The 24110-nt window shown below is 31.1% G+C and overlaps 2 protein-coding genes across 2 annotated transcripts in view; both read left to right on the forward strand.

Moving 5' to 3' along the window:
* Positions 1-393: 393 nt before the first annotated feature.
* LOC119608264 overlaps positions 394-24110 on the forward strand; it is a gene marked incomplete at its 3' end in the record, with an annotated part of 31490 nt that continues 7773 nt past the window's right edge. The window contains exons 1-2 of the mRNA XM_037962613.1: positions 394-673; positions 3768-4226. The remainder of the gene's footprint in view (positions 674-3767; positions 4227-24110) is intronic.
* LOC119608263 (transient receptor potential cation channel protein painless-like) lies at positions 19461-22296 on the forward strand. The gene is made up of 3 exons (XM_037962612.1): positions 19461-19560; positions 19617-19802; positions 19864-22296. The coding sequence occupies exons 1-3, from the start codon at positions 19507-19509 to the stop codon at positions 22294-22296; spliced, it is 2673 nt and encodes an 890-aa protein (XP_037818540.1). The 5' UTR covers positions 19461-19506.

The following is a 24110-nucleotide window of genomic DNA, read 5'->3' on the forward strand; positions in this document are numbered from 1 at the left end:
GTCCAGATTACAGCCTATTCTATAGTCTAATTCTATAAACTAATTTATCTCTTTAAATTCCTTAAATGTATTACGACGCCCCTGTTCTTATCTAAAATTTATCATAATTATGTATTACTCATTATTTTTACCCGATATTTTTTAATTTTATTTACATATTTAAAAATCCCTGTCAGTCATAAAACCGTTAAAGTACTGATTGGTTGTCATTTCTTTAATAAATACAAACTTTATGCTGGCAATACCCTAACAAAACATAAACAAAAGCTTTTGTTTGTCAAACTGTCAAATAAGCTGGACTTATGTGAAGAAAACAACAATAAAAAAACTGACATTAAAATTTAAACTTCATTATTGTTGTTGTTAGTTTCGTGATCATGTTGTTTTGATTGTCGTTATGTTGTTTTGTTGTCTGACTGTCTTACAATTTTCATTGTTGGATAGACAATTGTTGCGAGAAGAAGCTGAGAAAAGCGCAAAGAAAAGAGGAATTGTATATAAAAGAAAACAACAATTTTAATAGAATTGAAGTGTGTGTGTGTGTGTTTGTGGTTAAAAATTTATGATGAAAAATAAAAGAAATCTAATCTAATAATAACTAAATTATTAAACAAATAAACTAAATAGTGTTGTTAATAAACAAATAATAATGAAATAACTACATACATATAAAGTGAGTAATTAAAAAAATGCAAAGAAAGAAATTAATATTGGTTTGAAGTTTTTTCTACAAGTGTTTTTTTTTAAGACAAAAATAAAAACAAGTGTTAATAATAATAATAATAATTAACTACAACAAAAAATATTTAATATGTATCGCAAAGATTTCATTTATAAAGTGGAATGCCTAAAAATTGTCTAACTTTTAGTAAATTTCATAATTTTTTCCTTAATTTAATCTTTGATTTTTTTCTGGGCTAGTTTAACAGATAACAGAGACAGACAGGTCTCATCTTGTTTTCAAATTGCTTTGTATTCTGTGCACATTTTTTTTTCATTCCTAAATTTACAAATAAATTAATATTTATTTATTTTTTTAATTATATTAATTTATTTTGTATCTGAGAGTCACACAGCCTCATTAAGCGAACATACACATTCCAACAAACAAGAGCATTAACTTTTGTTCAAACCAAGTTTGGTCTTCGACAGCTATTGAAACATAATGAAAGCGACAGGCAGCAGACGAAATGCTTTTTATACTGTTATCGATTTATTTATAGTCTGGTTTATAGATTCGCCTCTATTCTGAATTATAGAGTAATCAACATTCTGGACTTCAGATTTACCTGGACTATGGATAAGTCTTTAGTCTGAAATTTTGATTAGTCTCTAGTCTGAACTATACATTAGGAAATAGTTTGGACTGAAGATTATTTAATAATCTGGACTATAGATAGGTCTATAGTCTGGACTGTAGATAAGTCTATAGTCTGGTCTATAGTTTGAACTATAGATTAGGCTATAGTCTGGACTATAGATAAGAATATAGCCTGGACTATAAATAATATTATAGTCTGAACTATAGATTAGTCTACAGATTAGTCACTTTTATAGAATAGTCCATAGTGTGGCCTATAGAATAGTTTATAGTCTGGACTATATAATAGTCTATAGTCTGGACTATAGAATAGTCTATAGTCTGGACTATATAGTATAGACTATAGACTATTCTATAGTCCAGACTATAGAATAGTCTATAGTCTGGACTATAGAATAATCTATAGTCCGGACTATGGAATAGTCTATAGTCTGGACTATAGAATAGAATAGTCTATAGTCTGGACTATAGAATAGAATAGTCTATAGTCTGGAATATAGAATAGAATAGAATAGTCTATATTCTGTACAATAGAATACTCTATAGTCTGGACTATAGATTAGTCTACAGATTAGTCTCTTCTATAGAATAGTCTATAGTCTGGACTATAGAATAGTCAATAGACGGGACTATAGAATAGTCTATAGTCTGGACTATAGACTAATCTATAGTCCAGACTATAGACTATTCTATAGTCCAGACTTTAGACTAATCTATAGTCCAGACTATAGACTATTATATAGTCCAGACTATAGACTATTCTATAGTCCAGACTATAGACTATTCTATAGTCCAGACTATAGACTATTCTATAGTCCAGACTATAGACTATTCTATAGTCCAGACTATAGACTATTCTATAGTTCAGACTATAGACTATTCTATAGTCCAGACTATAGACTATTCTATAGTCCAGACTATAGACTATTCTATAGTCCAGAATATAGACTATTCTATAGTCCAGACTATGGAATAGTATATAGTCCAGACTGTAGACTATTCTATAGTCCAGATTGTAGACTATTCTATAGTCCAGATTGTAGACTATTCTATAGTCCAGATTGTAGACTATTCTATAGTCCAGATTGTAGACTATTCTATAGTCCAGACTATAGACTATTCTATTGTTCTGACTGTAGCCTATTCTATAGTCCAGACTTATAGTCAATAGACGGGACTATAGAATAGTCTATAGTCTGGACTATAGATTAGTCTACAGATTAGTCTCTTCTGTAGAATAGTCTATAGTCTGGGCTATAGAATAGTCTATAGTCTGGACTATAGAACAGTCTATAGTCTGGACTATAGATAAGTCTATAGCCTGGACTATAGATTAGTTTATAGTCTGGACTATAGATTTCTCTATAGAATAGTTTATAGTCTGGACTATAGATTAGTCTATAGTCTGGGCTATGGAATAGTCAATAGTCTGGACTATGGAATAGTCAATAGTCTGGACTATAGAATAGTCAATAGTCTGGACTATAGAATAGTCTATAGTCTGGACTATAGAATTGTCTATAGTCTGGACTATAGAATAGTCTATAGTCTGGACTATAGAATAGTCTATAGTCTGGACTATAGAATAGTCTATAGTCTGGACTATAGAATAGTCTATAGTCTGTACAATAGAATAGCCTATAGTCTGGACTATAGATTAGTCTACAGATTAGTCTCTTCTATAGAATAGTCTATAGTCTGGACTATAGATTAGTCTATAGTCTGGACTATAAACTAGTCTATAGTTGGACTATAGATTAGTCTATAATCTGGACTATAGATTAGTCTATAGTCTGGACTATAGAGTAGTCTATAGTCTGGACTATAGATTAGTCTATAGTCTGGACTATAGATTAGTCTATAGTCTGGACTATAGAACAGTCTATAGTCTGGACTATAGAACAGTCTATAGTCTGGACTATAGAACAGTCTATAGTCTGGACTATAGAATAGTCTATAGTCTGGACTATAGAATAGTCTATAGTCTGGACTATAGAACAGTCTATAGTCTGGACTATAGAACAGTCTATAGTCTGGACTATAGAACAGTCTATAGTCTGGACTATAGAACAGTCTATAGTCTGGACTATAGAACAGTCTATAGTCTGGACTATAGAACAGTCTATAGTCTGGACTATAGAACAGTCTATAGTCTGGACTATAGAACAGTCTATAGTCTGGACTATAGAACAGTCTATAGTCTGGACTATAGAACAGTCTATAGTCTGGACTATAGAACAGTCTATAGTCTGGACTATAGAACAGTCTATAGTCTGGACTATAGAGTAGTCTATAGTCTGGACTATAGAGTAGTCTATAGTCTGGACTATAGAACAGTCAATAGTCTGTACTATAGAACAGTCTATAGTCTGGACTATAGAGCAGTCTATAGTCTGGACTATAGAGTAGTCTTGGCCATAGAGCAATTATAGCTTGATTCATATAGTAAAATTTTTCTGAACGTCGTCGCTTTAATGCTACAATTACAAATTCTTATTTGTTTCATACAATTTGAAATCCACTACTATTTTATGATCAACTCATTTATTTTTGCCATTGTTGAGTGATTCAAACTTGTTGAAAGTCGAATAATGAGCTTTAAGCAAACAACAGCAGCAGCAATTTTAAACAACATTTTCTAAATTATTGGAAAAAAACCAACAACAATTAATTCCTAGCAAATTAAAGTATAAAAAAATTATTCAAAATTGTGTAAAAAAATAAGAAAATAATTTATTAATAATAAGTTAATTGAGTTCAAAAAAGAGAATCTAAACTAAAGTTTACATTCTTAGTTAAATCAATAAAAAATAGTGCAAATTTAAATAACGAAATCTAAACAAATTTCATATTCAACTTTAATTGCCGCCTAGAGGACATAACTTTTCATAAAAATTTGCTTAAGGTAAGTGAAAAATAAACTATACATATTTAATATGATTTTTGCTTTCATAATATGTAATTTATAAGTTTTAATAAACGCGGTCAAGATCAACTTTATTTAAATTATAGAAATAATAGCCTTAAATAGAATTACATTCTTACTAGACAGGTTTTTGGTGTCGGTTTCTACGAAACGGAAAGTTTCTACCAGTTAGAAGAACACAAGTAATTTAATGTTATAAAACACTGTGTTATATTCCGCGTGTGCTTGTATAAATATTAATGTAATTAATAGGTCTGTTCGTGATGTTTATTTAGTTTAAACTATAGATTAATCTATGTTTCAGATTATAGATCAGTTCACAATCTAGGCTGGAGTCTATAATCCGCACTATAGAACACCACATAGTCCACACATATATCATTACATAGTCACAATTAAACATCATTATCAACTAGGCCATAGTAGTCCAGGATAAAGAACATTTTATAGTCAAAGCTATAGATCAGTATATAGTCTACGCTACATCAGTCAAAAGTCCAGATTAAAGATTCGTCTATAATCAAGACTATAGATCAGTCTTCACTATAGACTCTATAGTCAAAACTATAGATCAGTCTATAGTCCAGACCATAGATCAGCCTATAGTCAAGACAATAGATTTGTCTATAGCCAAGACTATAGATCAGTCTATAGTCAAGACTACAGATTAGTCTATAGTAAATCAAGATTATAGATCAGTCTTGACTATAGACTCTATAGTCAAAACTATAGATCATTCTATATTCAGGCTTTAGATCAATCTACACTCAAGGCTATATATCAATCTATAGTCAAAACTTTAGATCAGCCTATACTCCAGACTATACACCAGTCTACACTCAAGACTATAGATCAATCTATAGTCATGACTATAGATCAGTCAATAGTCAAGACTATAGATCAGTCTATACTCCAGACAATAGATTAGTCTATACTCCAGACAATAGATTAGTCTATACTGCAGACTATAGATTAGTCTATACTCCAGACTATAGATTAGTCTGTAGTCCAGTTTATAGATTAGTCTATAGTCCAGACTATAGATCAGTCTATAGTCCAGACTATAGATCAGTCTATAGTCCAGACTATAAATCAGTCTATAATCAAGACTATAGATCAGTCTATACTCCAGACGATAGATTAGTCTATACTCCAGACTATAGATTAGTCTATACTCCAGACTATAGATTAGTCTATAGTCCAGACTATAGAGCAGACTATAGTCAGGACTATAGAGCAGTCTATAGTCAGGACTATAGAGTAGTCTATAGTCAGGACTATAGAGCAGTCTATAGTCAGGACTATAGATCAGTCTATAGTCAGGACTATAGATCAGTCTATAGTCAGGACTATAGATCAGTCTATAGTTAGGACTATAGAACAGCCTATAGTCCAGACTATAGATCAGTCTATAGTCCAGACTATAGATCAGTCTATAGTCCAGACTATAGATCAGTCTATAGTCCAGACTATAGATCAGTCTATAGTCCAGACTATAGATCAGTCTATAGTCCCCACTATAGATTAGTCTATAGTCCACACTTTAGATTAATCTATAGTCCAGACTATAGATCACTCTATAGTCCAGACTATAGATCACTCTATAGTCCAGACTATAGATCACTCTATAGTCCAGACTATAGATCAGTCTATAGTCCAGACTATAGACCAGTCTATAGTCCAGACTATAGACCAGTCTATAGTCCAGACTATAGACCAGTCTATAGTCCAGACTATAGACCAGTCTATAGTCCAGATAAGAGATCAGTCTATAGTCCAGATAAGAGATCAGTCTATAGTCCAAACAATAGATCAGTCTATAGTCCAGACAATAATTCAGTCTATGGTCCAGACAATAGATCAGTCTATAGTCAAGACTATAGATCGGTATGCGTGGATCTAAAAATAAAACAATTTGTTTTCCAATGATGTGTTTCCTAGTCCATCAATTTGATCTAACATTGTGGATCATAAAGTAGACTGATTATTACAATTTGATCATTAATTGTGAATCTTAAAGTAGATCAATTTAATCTTTAATGATTGTTTTCATAGAAGGACTATTTGATCTTTAATTATCGATTGTCAAACAAGAAAATTTGATCTTAAGTCAAATCTTTAAGAATGTAATTTCTCTACATTAAACTTTTCTAAATGTTAATTACTAAAATAATTTACAACATTAATAATAATAATAAAATTACAAATTATTACTTCCAAAACTATTACAATAACAAGTCCTAACCTAACTATATGTATGTATATAATTGCAGCAAATTTCTATTAAACTGATAACAAAATTTATTTGTTTTATTACTGTTTAGTTATTATTTTTTAAGTTTATTTAGTTATTTTTATTACAGGGTGTGTAAATTAATTGTTTGTTGACATTTGTTTATACACATCCGTCACGTGTTAAAGAAATATAAAATGCTCATGATGAAAGCAATTAAATCTACTTGACTCTGTTTAGTTTAAGTGAACAATAAGAGTCAAGGTTTTCTTTTTGTGTTCAATTTAAATCAAATAAATCACTTTTTTATTATTATTATTATTATTTAATTTGATTTACCTATCCACCCTGTAAGTGTAATCATAGTTTGTTGATTGTTATAATGTTTAATATTTCATTCATTATGTCAATTTGTATTGACCAATAATCAGTCAGTGGATAAATTGTCGTTTTTTTGGGGGAGGGGAGGGCATGGGAGGGGGAGTATGTTTTACTATGTGATGGCCAGTAACGGTAGTTTTTTTGTTAATTGAAGCGTGAGTTTTTGTGTATTGTTATTATTTTTTATTCCTCTATTAAAGTATTTACATTTTAATATATTAAGGGTATTCACTTAATACGTTACATGTTTGAAAAGATCTGATCGTGCTAGCAGTAACTCTGGAGGATTATTGATCTTCAAGACAATACATTATGATATTCTATAGTGCAGACTGAAGATCATTTTATAGTTCTGACTATTGATTAGTTTATAGTTCAGTCCTCAGTTTATACTATAGATCAGTCTATAGTCCAGACTATAGATCAGTCTATAATGCAGACTATAGATCATTCTATAGTCAGGCTTTAGATCATTCTATAGTCCTTCATTCTATAGTCCAGACTATAGTCCTTCATTCTATAGTCCATTCTATAGATCGTTCTATGGTCCAGACTATAGATCATTATACATTTCAGACTATAGATCATTCTATAGTGCAGACTAAAGATCATTCTATGGTCCAGATTATAGATCATTCTATAGTCCAGACTATAGTTCATTCTATGGTCCAGACTATAGATCATTCTGTGGTCCAGACTATAGATCATTCTGTAGTTTACACTACAGATCAGTCTATAGTCCTGATTATAGATCAGTGTACAGTCAAGACTATAGATCATTCCATAGTCCAGACTATAGATCATTCTATGGTCCAGACTATAGATCATTCTGTAGTTTACACTACAGATCAGCCTATAGTCCTGATTATAGATCAGTGTACAGTCAAGACTATAGATCATTCTATAGTCCAGACTATAGATCATTCTATAGTCTAGACTATAGATCATTCTATAGTCCAGACTATAGATCATTCTATAGTCCAGACTATAGATCATTCTATAGTCCAGACTATATATCATTCTATGGATCATTCTATAGTTTACACTACAGATCAGTCTATAGTCCAGATTATAGATCAGTGTAAAGTCCTGACTATAAATCAGTCTATAGTCCATATTATAGATCAGTGTACAGTCCAGACTATAGATCATTCTATAGTCCACACTATAGATCATTCTATGCTCCAGACTATAGATCATTCTACGGTCCAGACTATAGATCGTTCTATAGTCCTGACTATAGATTATTCTATAGTCCAGACTATAGATCATTCTATGGTCCAGACTATAGATCAGTCTATAGTCCTACCTAGATATGGTCCAGTCTAGAGATCAGTCTATAGTCCAGACTATAGATCAGTTTATAGTTAATACTGCAGATCATTGCTATGAATACCTCTACTAAAATACTCTCTTATTATACCAATTACAATTTAAGCTGCTCTTTCTCTCTTTTGACGTTTGTATACATTTGGCATACTTCCGTTTTCTTGTCATTTTCTTATGTTTATTTCTTTTACAATAATATCGTGTAAAATTCATATTTCCAGTAAAATGTAAAAGAAAGAAAAATACAAAATTCTTTAAATTTTTTTATTATTATTAAAGAAACATTAAATAGTACCTTTTCTTTCGACTAACTTTACATTTCATGGTATTATTGCTATTTTTTTAAAAAAACATGTTTAAATTTTTTATTGTTAAAATAATTTTTATCTTTACTTTTGTTTTATATGTATTATTAACAGTATTTTTTTTAATATTTTGCTAAACTTTTGAAGTGTGAGTAATTGAAGGTGCGTGTATATGTGTTTGTGTGTGAGAGAGAGAGAGAGAGAGAACGGTAAAAGAATGCGCTCTTTTTTCTATTTTGGTATAGGGTATAATAGGTTCGTCTCTATGTTTGTATTGTACTAGTCGTTCGTTCAGACTATAGATCAGTCAATAATCCAGGCTATAGGTCACTATATGGACCAGGCTATATATCATTCTATAGTCCAGGCTATAGATCACTCTATAGTCCAGACTGTAGATCACTTTATCACTCTATAGTCAGACTATTGATCACTCTATAGTAAGACTATTGATCACTCTATAGTTCAGAGTATAGATCACCCCATAGTCCAGACTATAGGTCACTATATAGACCAGGCTATAGATCATTCTATAGTCCAGGCTATAGATCACTCTATAGTCCAGACTATAGATCACTTAATAGTCCAGACTATAGATCACTCTATAGTCGAGACTATAGAACACTTTATAGTCCAGGCTATAGATCACTATATAGTCCAGGCTATAGATCACTCTGTAGTCCAGTCTATAGATCACTCTATTGTCCAGACTATAGATCATACTATAGTCCAGACTATAGATCACTCTAGAGTCCAGAGTATACATCAATCTATAGTCCAGCTTATACATCACTCTATAGTCCAGCCTATAGATCACTTTGTTGTCCAAACTATAGAGCAGTCTACAGTTTAGACTATAGATTAGTCTATGGTTTAGATTATGGGTCAGTCTATAGTACAAACTATAGACTATACACCAGTCTATAGTCTTGCCTATAGTCCAGACTATAGATCAGTTTATAGTCCGGACTGTAGTCCAGCCTATAGTCCGAAATGCGGATCAGTCTATAGTCCGGACTGTTAACCAGTCTATAATCCAGACCGTAGATCAATCTTTAGTCCAAACTATAGATCTGTCAATAGTTCAGAATATAGGTCAGTCCAGATTATAGATCAGTCTATAGTCTAGATTATAGATCAGTCTATAGTCGAGACTATACGTCAGTCGATAGTCCAGACTATAGATCAGTCTATAGTCCGGTCTGTAGATCAGCCTATAGTTCGGACTGTGGATCAGTCTATAGTTCGGATTGTAGATCAGTCTATAGTTCAAACCATAGACATATCAATAGTCCAAACTTTGCATTAACAGCAGGGTACAACTGAGCCGGCGCTACTAAACATATCGCTCTCATTTAATATTTTATTGTCTTTAATTTAGCTACACTTTGTTTTTTATTTGCCATTGTTTATGTGAGAGTGTATGTGTTTGTTTAAATTTACTTAATATTATTAACAAAACGTAGTTCTTTTTGGAGTGATTGAGTGTTTGGTCGATTGTTGGCGAAGTTGGTGGTGAATCGCGTACGGACGGATCGTTAAGTTCAAAATTTTGTTAATTTTGTCGCTGCTGCTGACGTTTGTTCTTCATATGCGTTTAATATGAAGAGCAATTGTTGTTGTTGTTGTTTGGTTTTCATATAAAAATAACGCTAAAATAAAACGGCAACAGCAACAACAATACTGCTTTAAGGTTGGCAACGGAAAAAAGTAGAACGTCTACAAATACTAATCGTACACAATGTGTGTAACCAATATTCGTGACGTTTTTAAAAATAAAATGTTGCTTTAAAATGGGTTTTTTTGCGAAAAAAAAGAAAAAAAAAATATCAAACAAAATTTGTTAAGTGTTGAAAATAAAAGTGTTCAAAACAAAGAAGAAGAATAATTAGTCATAAAAAGAAATTTTTAGCAAAAAACTGAAAATATTTTGCTAAAATTATTATAATTTTTATTTTTGTAGAAGAAATGTTTTAGAAATTTGAAGGAAATTAAAATAATTTAATGAAATTATAATTAATTAATATTGAGAGGCAAAGTTTGGAAATATTAATAAATTATAGAAAAGTGATTAAATATGTTAAATTGTGGTAGAAATTTAAAGGAAATTTTATAAAAGTTTTAAAAATTATTCAAAAATATTAAACAAAATTTCGAAAAATGCTATTTTTGCCAAAAAGTGATAAAAAAGAAGTTGAAAATTATAATAATTTTTAAAAAAGTAAATAAAAAAGTGAAAAAATTAATTTAAAAATATATTTTAATAAAATAGAGAAATTAGTAAAAATTTTATAAAAAAAAAAAATAATTTGAAAATTTATTTAAATAAATTCTATATAAAATTGTTATAAACTTTTAATAATGAATTACTAAAAACAAAAAAAAAAATATAAAAGTGTAAAAATCTAAAAAAAAAATAAAATTAATATTGATAAATGTTCTTAAAACTATAAAAAAAAACAAATTTGTTTTAAAAAATTAATAATATATAAAAATTTTAATAAAATAAATAAAAAATTAATTACCTATAAAAAGTTTTACTAATTTTTATTCCAATAATAACAGAAACCAAAATATAAGTCTTTAATGCAGACTATAGATCAGTATATATGTATGTAGACCAGACTATAGATGACTTCATAGTCCTGTCCAGTATATACTCCTATACTTTAGACTATAGATAATTCCATAGACCAATCTATAGATCACTCTATATAGACCAGTCTATAGTCCAGACTATAGATCAGTCAATAGTCCAGACTATAGATCAGTCTATAGGTCAGACTATAGATTAGTCTATAGTTCAGACTATAGGTTAGTCTATAGTCCACACTATAGATCAGTCTATAGTCCAGATTATTGATCAGTATATAGTCCAGACTATAGATCAGTTTATCGATCCATACTATAATCAGTCTATAGACCAGGCTATAGATCATTCTATAGTTCAGAATGTAAATCAGTTTATAGTCCAGACTATAGATCAGTATATATTCCAGACTATGGATCAGTCTATAGTTCAGACTATAGATCAATCTTTAGTCCAGACTATAGATCAGTCTATAGTATAGACTACAGATTAGTGTATAGTAGAGGCTATAGATCAGTCTATAGTTCAGATTATAGTTCAGTCTATAGTCCAGACTATAGATCAGTATAAAGTCGAGACTACAGATCAGTCTATAGTCCAGACTATAGATCAGTCTATACTCCAGACTATAGTTCAGTCTATAGTCCTGACTATAGATCAGTCTATAGTCCAAACTATAGATCAGTCTATAGTCCAGAGTATAGATAAGTCTATAGTCCAGGATATAGATAAGTCTACAGTCCAGAATATAGATGAGGCAATATAAATTAGTCTATAATCCAGACTATAGATTAGTCTATAGCCCAGACAATATATTACTCTATACTATAGATTAGTCTATGGCCCAGACTATAGATCAGTCTATATTCCAAACTACAGATTAGTCTATAGTCCAGACTATAGATTAGTCTATAGTCTACACTATAGATTATTCTACAGTTCAAACTATAGATCAGTCTATAGTCAAGACTATAGATCAGTCTATAGTCCAGACTATAGATCAGTCTATAGTCCAGACTATAGATCAGTCTATAGTCCAGAGTATAGATAAGTCTATAGTCCAGAATATAGATAAGTCTATAGTCCAGAATATAGATAAGTCTATAGTCCAGACTATACATTAGTCTATAGTCCAGACTATATATTAGTCTATAGTCCAGACTATAGATCAGTCTTCAGTCCAGGCTATAGATCAGTCTATAGTTCAGACTATAGATCAGTCTATATATCAGACTATATATCAGTCTAAAATCCAGACTATGTATATAGACCAACCTATAGTCCAGACTATAGATCAGTCTATAATCCAGACTATATATAGATCAGCCTATAGTCCAGACTATAGATCATTCTATAGTCCAGACTATAGATCATTCTATAGTCCAGACTATAGATCATTCTATAGTCCAGACTATAGATCATTCTATAGTCCAGACTATAGATCATTCTATAGTCCAGACTATAGATCATTCTATAGTCCAGACTATAGATCATTCTATAGCCCAGACTATACATCATTCTATAGTAGAGACTATAGACTAGTCTATAGTCCAGACTACAGATCAGTCTATAGTCCAGACAATAGATCAATCTTTAGTTTAGACAATATATCAGCCTATAGTCCAGACTATAGATCAGTCTATAGCCCAGACTGTAAATTAATCATTAGTTCAGACTGTAGATCAATCTATAGTTCAGTCTGTAGTACAGAATATAAAGTATTCTGTAGTCAAGACTGAGGACCATTTTCTAGTCCAGTCTATAGTTCAGACTATGGATCACTTTATAGTCCAGTCGTCTGATTTAGTTTTTATAAAAGTATATTTAATGGAAAAAAGTTTTTTAAATTATTTAAAATTATTAAAACGTTTTCTTGGTAAATTCTTTTAACATAAATTTTGTGTTGTTGTTTTAAGCAGAAGTGAAATTTTTCGGGTTTTTTTCTTCGTTTTTGTTGACCAAAAGAAATAACCATTAAGGCCAAATTTAAACCAAAATATCATATATGAAAATTATAAAAGAAATTTGTAAAAGTATTAAGAAATGTTGTGCATAAGTGTTTAAAAAAATACCAAAAAAAAAGTTAACCAAAAATTTAAAGAAATATCTTTAAAAAAAAACAAGAATGGCGAATAATAATAATAATTATGATAACGAGGCCGATAATGATGGCTGCCGCCTGCGCGAATTACCACGACATAGACGCAGTATTTCTCAACTTATATACAATTTAGGTAAAAAATTATTTTAAGTTTTAAGTGAAATCATAAAGAATTTATTGAAAACAAGAATTTTTGTTATTTTATGCAATCCCGGGGTTCTGCTGGATATCTCGGGAAATTTTTGATATGGAGTTCTGATTTGAAACTAGATTTTCTTTGTTGTTTTTTGTTCCTACCTTGAAATACTTTTAAAGTTTCTTTTGTTATAAAATTTTGCTCTCTTAACTTGTCTTTAAGTCAGCAGCAAGTTGTGATAAGAAAATGAGTGATAAATAAAGGGTGACAAAGAATATCAAGTTAACTTAGATAAGGTAAAATTCAGTTCAAGGACAAAGTACATAAAAAACAAAAAGAAAATAAAAAGAAAGAAATACATTTAACTGTTTGTTATGTTGTCGATTATGTTTTGACAGCTGCTGTCAGTTAACCAATAGTTGTAGGTAAATGACTATAATTGAGTCATTTTAATTAAATTCAGCTTAGCTGAATCAGTTTTTTATAAAATAAATTTTAATAAAACTTAAGAATTTCGTTAAGATGCTTTAAAACAATTAACTCAAAAGTAATTCAGCTTAGCTGAATAGAATTTTTATGCTTGAATTATTAATAAATATTAATAATTTATTACAATCCAAGAGATATATTCAATAAAAATACAATTCAGCTCAGCTGAATAGAGTTTTTATGTTAGAATTATTAATAAAATTTACAAATTTGGTCAAATCTTAAATAAACATTTCAAATAAATGTTATTCAGCCTAGCTGAATTAAGCTACAATGCAATTTCGCTAATGCTTTATTAAAAAATTGCTTCAAAATACAATTCAGCTTAGCTGAATAGAGCTCTATTAATGGAATTATTAATAAATTTAAGGAATGTAGTAAACATTTTGGAAAAAAAAATCGTAAAAACGTAATTCAGCTTAGCTGAATTGGGTTAAAAGATAATTTGTAAATGTTTTAATCAATAATTATTTTTCAAATATAATTCGGCTAAGCTGTATAGAGTTTTTATGCTAGACTTATTAATAATTAGTAATGATATAAAGAAATTTTAGAGAAATATCTAAAATAAATACAATTCAGCTTAGCTGAATATAATTTTTATTAAAGAAATTTGCATAAATTTTAACAATTTAGATAATTTGATTTGCTGAAAATAAGACTAATGCTATTCAGCTTAGCTGAATAGAGTTTTTAAGCTAAAATTATTAATAAATAACACTAAATTAGGAAAATATTTAATAAAAAATATAATTCAGCTAAGCTGAATTGGCTCCTCCAATATAATAAACAGAAACCATTTTCAACGGTCCCTTCCTTAAAGAACCCAACCTTTAGTTGACCACTTTTAGGGTTATGGTTTAAATTATGTAAAAATTATATGTTCATAAACTCATGACCTTTTTACACAATTTAAACAAAAAGACTAATTTAGAAGGGGGTTTCAATTTTAAACAACAATTACATAAATACTTTATGGCCGGTGAGGTTTGGTGAGGCAATAGCAGTCAAATTAATAGACAAGACGACGGTTTAGTAAAATTTTACTCAGCTACACTTGAACTTGTAGATCATGAACGAATGTATTGTCTGACGAAATTGTTTAAACATTAACATGCTCAATTTTTAGTTTAACTTAAACAATTAAAATATTTTATTAATATTAAAGGTTGTTGTTTATTTTTTTGTTACAAAATACAGTCGCAAGTTGGCACCTCTCGACTGATAAGTCGAAACTATAGAATATTTGGTAAACGAAATTATAAAATATTCTGTGGTACAGATTACAGACTGTTTTGTAATGTAGATATAATACTATTATATAGTACAAACTATAGGCTATTCTATAGTGCAAACTATAGATCATTCTATAGTCCAGACTATAGACTATTCTATAGTCCAGACCAGAGACTATTCTATAGTCCAGACAATAGACTTTTCTATAGTCCAGACTATTCTATAGTCCAGACTACAGACTATTTTATAGTCCATACTATAGACTATTATATAGTTCAGACTATAGACTATTCTATGGTCCAGACCATAGACTATTCTATAGTCCAGACTATAGACTATTCTATAGTTCAGACTATAGACTATTCTATAGTTCAGACTACAGACTATTCTATAGTTCAGACTATAGACTATTCTATAGTCCAGACTATAGATTCTATAGTCCAGACTATAGACTATTCTATAGTCCAGACTATAGACTGTTCTATAGTCCAGACTATAGACTGTTCTATAGTCCAGACTATAGGCTACTCTATAGTCCAGACTATAGACTGTTCTATAGTCCAGACTATAGGCTACTCTATAGTCCAGACTATACACTATTCTATAGTCCAGACTATAGACTATTCTATAGCCCAGACTATAGGCTATTATATAGTCCAGACTATAGACTATTCTATAGTCCAGACTATAGACTATTCTATAGACCAGACTATACACTATTCTATAGTCCAGACTATAGACTATTCTATAGTCCAGACTATAGACTATTATATAGTCCAGACTATTGAATATTCTATAGTCCAGACTATAGTCCATACTATAGACTATTATATAGTTCAGACTATAGACTATTCTATGGTCCAGACCATAGACTATTCTATAGTCCAGACTATAGACTATTCTATAGTTCAGACTATAGACTATTCTATAGTTCAGACTACAGACTATTCTATAGTTCAGACTATAGACTATTCTATAGTCCAGACTATAGACTATTCTATAGTCCAGACTATAGACTATTCTATAGTCCAGACTATAGACTATTGACTATTCTATAGTCCAGACTATAAACGATTCTATAGTCCAGACTATAAACGATTCTATAGTCCAGACTATAGACTGTTCTATAGTCCAGACTAGAGGCTATTCTATAGTCCAGACTGTACACTATTCTATAGTCCAGACGATAGACTATTCTATAGTCCACACTATAGAGTATTCTATAGTCCAGACTATAGAGTATTCTATAGTCCAGACTATAAACTATTCTATAGTCCAGACTGTAGACTATTCTATAGTCCAGACTATAGACTGTTCTATAGTCCAGACTATAGACTATTCTATAGTCCAGACTATAGACTATTCTATAGTCCAGACTATAGACTATTCTATAGTCCAGACTATAGACTATTCTATAGTCCAGACTATAGACTATTCTATAGTCCAGACTATAGACTATTCTATAGTCCAGACTATAGACTATTCTATAGTCCAGACTATAGACTAATCTATAGTTCAGACCATAGACTAATCTATAGTCCAGACTATAGACTATTCTATAGTTCAGACTAGAGACTATTCTATAGTCCAGGCTATAGACTATTTTATACTCAAGACTATAGACTTTTCTATAGTCCAGACTATAGACTATTCTATAGTCCAGGATATAGACTATTTTATACTCAAGGCTATATATTATTCTATTGTCCAGACTATATATTAATCTATATTCTATACAGTAGACTTTCGAGACTGCAAGCTGTTTTGCAATCATATCTATAATTAGACTTATTTTTACGTTCGTGTATCGCTCGATAACATATTTCTAATCTAATTTATAGTTTATCATCAGAGTTATTAGTACTTGTACGAAGTATATTTGTATATTTGGGACACATGGCAGATGTTAAATCAAAAAATAAATATAGTTATAACATATGTTGATAAATCTCTTGTTTTATTAAATATAAATTGAAAATTATTTATTACTTAACTACAAGCTACTACATGTTTTGTTGCATATCAGTCATATTAAAAGGGGTACAAGTGACAATGTTATGGGCCAACAACAGAATTCACATTGTCATTCGTCATCAGAATGTTTAACCACTAACGAGACCCTGATTATATTGTTAGATTATTAAATGATTAATTTGAAAATATTTTGGTTTGGTTTTAAGAGGCGAAAAAAATTACTATATAAAAGTTTGGAATATCGAATAGTTTATAATCGAAACAATAGAATAGTCTATAATGTGGACCATAGAATAGTCTATAGTGTAGACTATAGATTAGTCTATACTCTGGACTATAGATTAGTCTATACTCTGGACTATAGAGTAATCTATAGTCTGGACTATAGAGTAGCCTATAGTCTGCACTATAGAGTAGCCTATAGTCTGGACTATAGAGTAGTCTATAGTCTGGACTATAGAGTAGCCTATAGTCTGGACTATAGAGTACCCTATAGTCTGGACTATAGAGTAGTCTATAGTCTGGACTATAGAGTAGTCTATAATCTGGACTATAGAGTAGTCTATAGTCTGGACTATAGAATAGTCTATAGTCTGGACTGTATAATAGTCTATAGTCTGAACAATAGAATAGTCTATAGTCTGGACTGTATAATAGTCTATAGTCTGAACAATAGAATAGTCTATAGTCTGGACTATAGAATAGTCTATAGTCTGGACTATAGAATAGTCTATAGTCTGGACTATAGAATATTCTATAGCCTGGACTATAGAATGCTCTATAGTCTGGACTATAGAATAGTCTATATTCTGGACTATAGAATAGTCTATATTCCTGACTATAGAATAGTCTATAGTCTGGACTATAGAATAGTCTATAGTCTGGACTATAGAATAGTCTATAGTCTGGACTATAGAATAGTCTATAGTCTGGACTATAGAATAGTCTATAGTCTGGACTATAGAATAGTCTATAGTCTGGACTATAGAATAGTCTATAGTCTGGACTATAGAATAGTTTATAGTCTGGACTATAGAATAGTCTATATTCTGGACTATAGAATAGTCTATAGTCTGGACTATAGAATATTCAATAGTCTGGACTATATAATAGTCTATAGTGTGGACTATAGAATAGTCTATAGTCTGGACTGTAGAATAGTCTATAGTCTGGACTATAGAATAGTCTATAGTCTGGACTATAGAATAGTCTATAGTCTGGACTATAGAATAGTCTATAGTCTGGACTATAGAATAGTCTATAGTCTGGACTATAGAATAGTCTATAGTCTGGACTATAGAATAGTCTATAGTCTGGACTATAGACTATTCTATAGTCCAGACTATAGAATAGTCTATAGTCTGGACTATAGAATAATCTATAGTCTGGACTATAGAATAGTCTATAGTCTGGACTATAGAATAGTCTATAGTCTGGACTATAGAATAGTCTATAGTCTGGACTATAGAATAGTCTATAGTCTGGACTATAGAATAGTCTATAGTCTGGACTATAGAATAGTCTATAGTCTGGACTATAGAATAGTCTATAGTCTGGACTATAGAATAGTCTATAGTCTGGACCATAGAATAGTCTATAGTCTGGACTATAGAATAGTCTATAGTCTGGACTATAGAATAGTCTATAGTCTGGACTATAGAATAGTCTATAGTCTGGACTATAGAATAGTCTATAGTCTGGACTATAGAATAGTCTATAGTCTGGACTATAGAATAGTCTATAGTGAGGACTATAGAATAGTCTTTAGTCTGGACTATAGAATAGTCTATAGTCTGGACTATAGAATAGTCTATAGTCTGGACTATAGAATAGTCTATAGTGAGGACTATAGAATAGTCTTTAGTCTGGACTATAGAATAGTCTATAGTCAGGACTATAGAATAGTCTATAGTCTGGACTATAGAATAATCTATAGTGTGAACTATAGAATAGTCTATAGTCTGGACTATAGAATAGTCTATAGTCTGGACTATAGAATAGTCTATAGTCTGGACTATAGAATAGTCTATAGACTGGGCTATAGAATAGTCTAGTCTATAGTGTGAACTATATAATAGCGTGGGCTATAGAATAGTCTAGGGCTTAAGAATATTATACAGTCTATGGGTTGTTTATTCTTTGGTATTGAGTTTAGCTTGTTCCAATTAAAGATCTGATGAATTTTATCAAGAAATATAAGAATATCTATTGTGATTACAAACCTAAAGTAAGACGTTTATTAGGTATTTTTGTTCTACATTATATGTTTAATCATAGCAAAATAAAACCGCAAAAAAACTCTAAATTGTACTATAATGAAAAATAAAAGTACCGTGAGATTTTCTATCCAATATTTCTTTTCATCACCACAAATTATGACTCAATCGGAGCTAATATAATTCCGTCCTTATTGATATCAATATTTCATTACAAGTTTAACTTTCACTCAGTTAATACCACGGATTGGAATAATTTTAATATAAAAATGGAAAATTATTATAATATTGGGGCGGTAACACGTTTTTGGGCCCAGAGTCAAGTAGGTTTCAAGAATTTATTCATAATTTTAGTATTATAATTATAAATTGTATACAGATACAACTATACGAGGCCTTTGCAGAACGTGATATTATAAAATTTCGTGGCGCTTTAAAACATGGTGCAAATCCTTTAGCTAAATCACCCGAGCAGGACTTATGTGTCTTATTTCAGGCTTTGAAAAGCCCAGGTTGCTCAGCATTTGTAGAGGCCTGCATGCGCTGCTCGCATAAACCAACTAATGTGAGTAAAAGAGCGATTTAACTAGGAAATTGACTTAAAAACATTTTATACTTGTTATTAGCTTACAGATTTCTATAAAAAGGCCATAAATTATGCCTGCGATTTGGAAGATTCGGAAATTTTATTATCACTTTATAGCTCAAGCGATGTTAAGGCTAGACGTAAATATTTCAACTTATATGCCCTTAAAAGTTTGGCTAAAAAGCTTAACAATCAAAATGCCCCTGAAATACAAAAACGTATACGAACTGTTTTACTTTGGGGTATATCGGAAAATGTACCCGATCATAAAGAAATGACTGCTTTGCATTATGTGGTGGAAAATAATGATCTCAATGAGGATATAAAGCGAGAAATTGTTAAAATGTTTTTAGCACAAAGTAACATTGATATCGATACCTTTCGTGGGGGTGAATTAAGAAGAATATTAGAAAACAAATATTCTGATCTGATATTACCGAGAAGGATTAGTATATTTCAATCTTTAATGAATCGTTTAATAGCGGGTAATATGGATTTATTTAAACAACAGTATATAGATAATGTTAATAAGATTAACAATAATGAACAATTACAATTATTATTGGAATCCATAAAAGAAGAGGCACATAAAGCTTTTGATATAATACTAACCAAAGGCGTGAAATATAATGAAAAGGCCAATTTTTCCTCAACCCGCCTACCGGGCAAATCAGTAAAGTATAACACTTTGCCTCAGCTATTCAAAATGCCTGCCTTAAATTTTACACCTTTTCAATTTGCCTGTAATACTGGCAATGCCTATGCCTTGGAAAAACTTTTGCAAATACCCGATATAGAGATCGAGACCAATACCCTACAACAATTTATACAACTAATGATACATCGTGTTAAATCCTCGGTGGCGCTTTATCAAAACTATTGGGATTGTTTTCAACTATTATTGGATTCGCCAAAGATCGATATCAATTCCCTGGATCAACATAAACGTACCGCTCTTCATTATGCCATAGAATATCAAAAGGATGAATTGATAAAAGCTTTACTAAGAAAAGGAGCTTATATTAATGTGGGTAAGGGAGAACATGAGCTACCCCTTAATAGCCTAATGCCCTCTTTATTGGAAGAACATTTAGATGACTGCATAAGTTCCAATAATCTCAATATGGGTGAAAAAGAATATGAAATTAAAATAAGTTTTAAAAATTTCATAACTTCCCAGCAAAAAAGTGAAAAGAAATTGAAAGAAGTTTTAACGCCCCTCAAATGTATGGCCAAGTCCAAAGAACATTGTTACCTACTGCAACATCCAGTTATATCGAGTATTCTATATCTTAAATGGCAAAAAGTCTCTCAGATATTCTATATAAACTTCTTACTTAGTTTATTCTTTATCGTTTCCATTATAACCCATATAGTCTTGAACTTTCAAGGTTATAAGCAAGAAACAGCCTTAAGAATATCTTATATCTGTTGCTGGTTAGGTATTACTTATTTGATTCTCCGAGAATGTGTACAATTTATCGTAGCTCCCTGGAAGTATGTAAAGAAATCATTAACCAATTATTTGGAAATATTATTAATAATCTTCTCCATATTAATTTGTTACTATAATAATCGGGACCTGGAGGTGGCTTGTATTTTACTCTTGGCCTTTGAGTTGCTTTCATTGGTGGGTTCTCTGCCCATTGCCTCCATTTCTACTCACATGCTAATGCTAAAGGCTGTGTGTAGAAGTTTTGCCAAAAGTTTTATCTTTTACTCTATATTCTTATTCACCTTTACCCTGTGTTTCTATATAAAAAGTGAAGAGCAGGACCAGAACCATATAACAAAGAATGACAACAAAGAAGAGGAATTTAATAGATTCTCTAATCCATTTTTGGCCTTTTTCAAAACCATAGTTATGTTTATTGGCGAAATTGATGCCAGTAATTTGAATCTAAACTCCAGCTATAGTTGGCTACTATTTCTATCGTTCATTTTCTTTATGACCATCATATTATTCAATCTACTTAATGGTCTGGCGGTAAGTGATACCCAGGCCATTAGAAATCAAGCCGAATTGAATGGTGTTATTTGTCGCATCCAACTATTGTCCAGTTTTGAAAGTGTTGTCCTAAAACGTACCAAATATCTGGCCACCTTATTAAAACAACAACCATTTCGTTTTATATGTAAACTTTCTTCGCACTTTGTACCCGATTACGCAACCGATATTGAAGTTATCTTTTTGCCAAATGACAAAAATAAAATCTGTTATTCAGCTACGAAAACAGTAAAAAATCTTAATAAAATCCACGATAAAGACCATAATACAACTGTGATTCTAATGGAAAATAGTGAACAGCTTATTAAGGGTCCAAAGAAAAGCTGTCTGACAATTGATGAACATACCTCGGTGGAAGCGTTAAAAATTCTCAAGAAAAAATATGCTCAACATGAAAAATATCCATTACATATTATGAATGAGAAACTAAATATACTTTTACAAAAGTTTTCTTTACAAAATTAAGAAATTTTCTCATCTATTAATAAAGTTAGAAAATCTATATGCAAGTGGAATGTATTCAATCGATTTATTTTAGTTCAGTTCAAGTTCAGTTCTAGTTCAGTTCTAATTCTTGTTCATTTCTAGGACAGTTCTAGTTTAGTTCTAGTACAGTTCTAGTTCATTTCTAGTTCAGTCCTAGTTTAGTTCTAGTTCTGTTCTAGTTCAGCTCTAGTTCAGTTCTAGTTCAGTTCTAGTTCAGTTCTAGTTCAGTTCTAGTTCAGTTCTAGTTTAGTTCTAGTTCAGTTCTAGTTCAGTTCTAGTTCAGTTCTAGCTCAGTTCTAGTTCAGTTCTAGTTCAGTTCTAGTTCAGTTCTAGTTCAGTTCTAGTTCAGTTCTAGTTCAGTTCTAGTTCAGTTCTAGTTCAGTTCTAGGTCAGTTCTAGTTCAGTTCTAGTTCTAGTTCAGTTCTAGTTCAGTTCTAGTTCAGTTCTAGTTCAGTTCTAGTTCAGTTCTAGTTCAGTTCTAGTTCAGTTCTAGTTCTAGTTCAGTTCTAGTTCAGTTCTAGTTCTAGTTCAGTTCTAGTTCAGTTCTAGTTCAGTTCTAGTTCAGTTCTAGTTCAGTTCTAGTTCAGTTCTAGTTCAGTTCTAGTTCAGTTCTAGTTCAGTTCTAGTTCAGTTCTAGTTCAGTTCTAGTTCAGTTCTAGTTCAGTCTAGTTCTAGTTCTAGTTCAGTTCTAGTTCAGTTCTAGTTCAGTTCTAGTTCAGTTCTAGTCAGTTCTAGTTCAGTTCTAGTTCAGTTCTAGTTCAGTTCTAGTTCTAGTTCTAGTTCAGTTCTAGTTCAGTTCTAGTTCAGTTCTAGTTCAGTTCTAGTTCAGTTGTAGCTCAGTGTAGTTCAGTTCTAGTTCAGTTGTAGTCAGTTCTAGTCAGTTCTAGTTCAGTTCCAGTTCAGTTCTAGTTCAGTTCTAGTTCAGTTCTAGTTCAGTTCTAGTTTCAGTTCTAGTTCAGTTCTAGTTCAGTTCTAGTTCAGTTCTAGTTCAGTCTAGTCAGTTCTAGTTCAGTTCTAGTTCAGTTCTAGTTCAGTTCTAGTTCAGTTCTAGTTCAGTTCTAGTTCAGTTCTAGTTCAGTTCTAGTTCAGTTCTAGTTCAGTTCTAGTTCAGTTCTAGTTCAGTTCTAGTTCAGTTCTAGTTCAGTTCTAGTTCAGTTCTAGTTCAGTTCTAGTTCAGTTCTAGTTCAGTTCTAGTTCAGTTCTAGTTCAGTTCTAGTTCAGTTCTAGTTCAGTTCTAGTTCAGTTCTAGTTCAGTTCTAGTTCAGTTCTAGTTCAGTTCTAGTTCAGTTCTAGTTCAGTTCTAGTTCAGTTCTAGTTCAGTTCTAGTTCAGTTCTAGTTCAGTTCTAGTTCAGTTCTAGTTCAGTTCTAGTTCAGTTCTAGTTCAGTTCTAGTTCAGTTCTAGTTCAGTTCTAGTTCAGTTCTAGTTCAGTTCTAGTTCAGTTCTAGTTCTAGTTCAGTTCTAGTTCAGTTCTAGTTCAGTTCTAGTTCAGTTCTAGTTCAGTTCTAGTCAGTTCTAGTTCAGTTCTAGTTCAGTTCTAGTTCAGTTCAGTTCTAGTTCAGTTCTAGTTCAGTTCTAGTTCAGTTCTAGTTCAGTTCTAGTTCAGTTCTAGTTCAGTTCTAGTTCAGTTCTAGTTCTAGTTCAGTTCTAGTTCAGGTCTAGTTCAATTCTAGTTCAGTTCCAGTTCAGTTCTAGTTCGATTTTAGTTCAGTTCGAATTCAGTTTCTGTCCTGAACTTGAACTGTACTACAACTAGAACGAAACAGTTAAGTCCTAGTTCAGTTATAGTTCATT

The sequence above is a fragment of the Lucilia sericata genome, unplaced genomic scaffold (genome assembly GCF_015586225.1).
Source record: "Lucilia sericata isolate MDLA Ls3-8-SP2 unplaced genomic scaffold, ASM1558622v1 Contig000816F_arrow, whole genome shotgun sequence".
Classification (NCBI taxonomy): Eukaryota; Metazoa; Arthropoda; class Insecta; order Diptera; family Calliphoridae; genus Lucilia; species Lucilia sericata.

What these genes read in the sequence shown, in the direction of transcription:
- LOC119608263 (XM_037962612.1), top strand. Translation starts at nt 19,507, where the DNA reads ATGGAAAATTATTATAATATTGGGGCGGTAACACGTTTTTGGGCCCAG. An exon ending in GTTTTTGGGCCCAGAGTCAA is followed by an intron (nt 19,561 to 19,616) that starts GTAGGTTTCAAG and finishes AATTGTATACAG; the next exon opens with ATACAACTATACGAGGCCTT. An exon ending in GCTCGCATAAACCAACTAAT is followed by an intron (nt 19,803 to 19,863) that starts GTGAGTAAAAGA and finishes ACTTGTTATTAG; the next exon opens with CTTACAGATTTCTATAAAAA.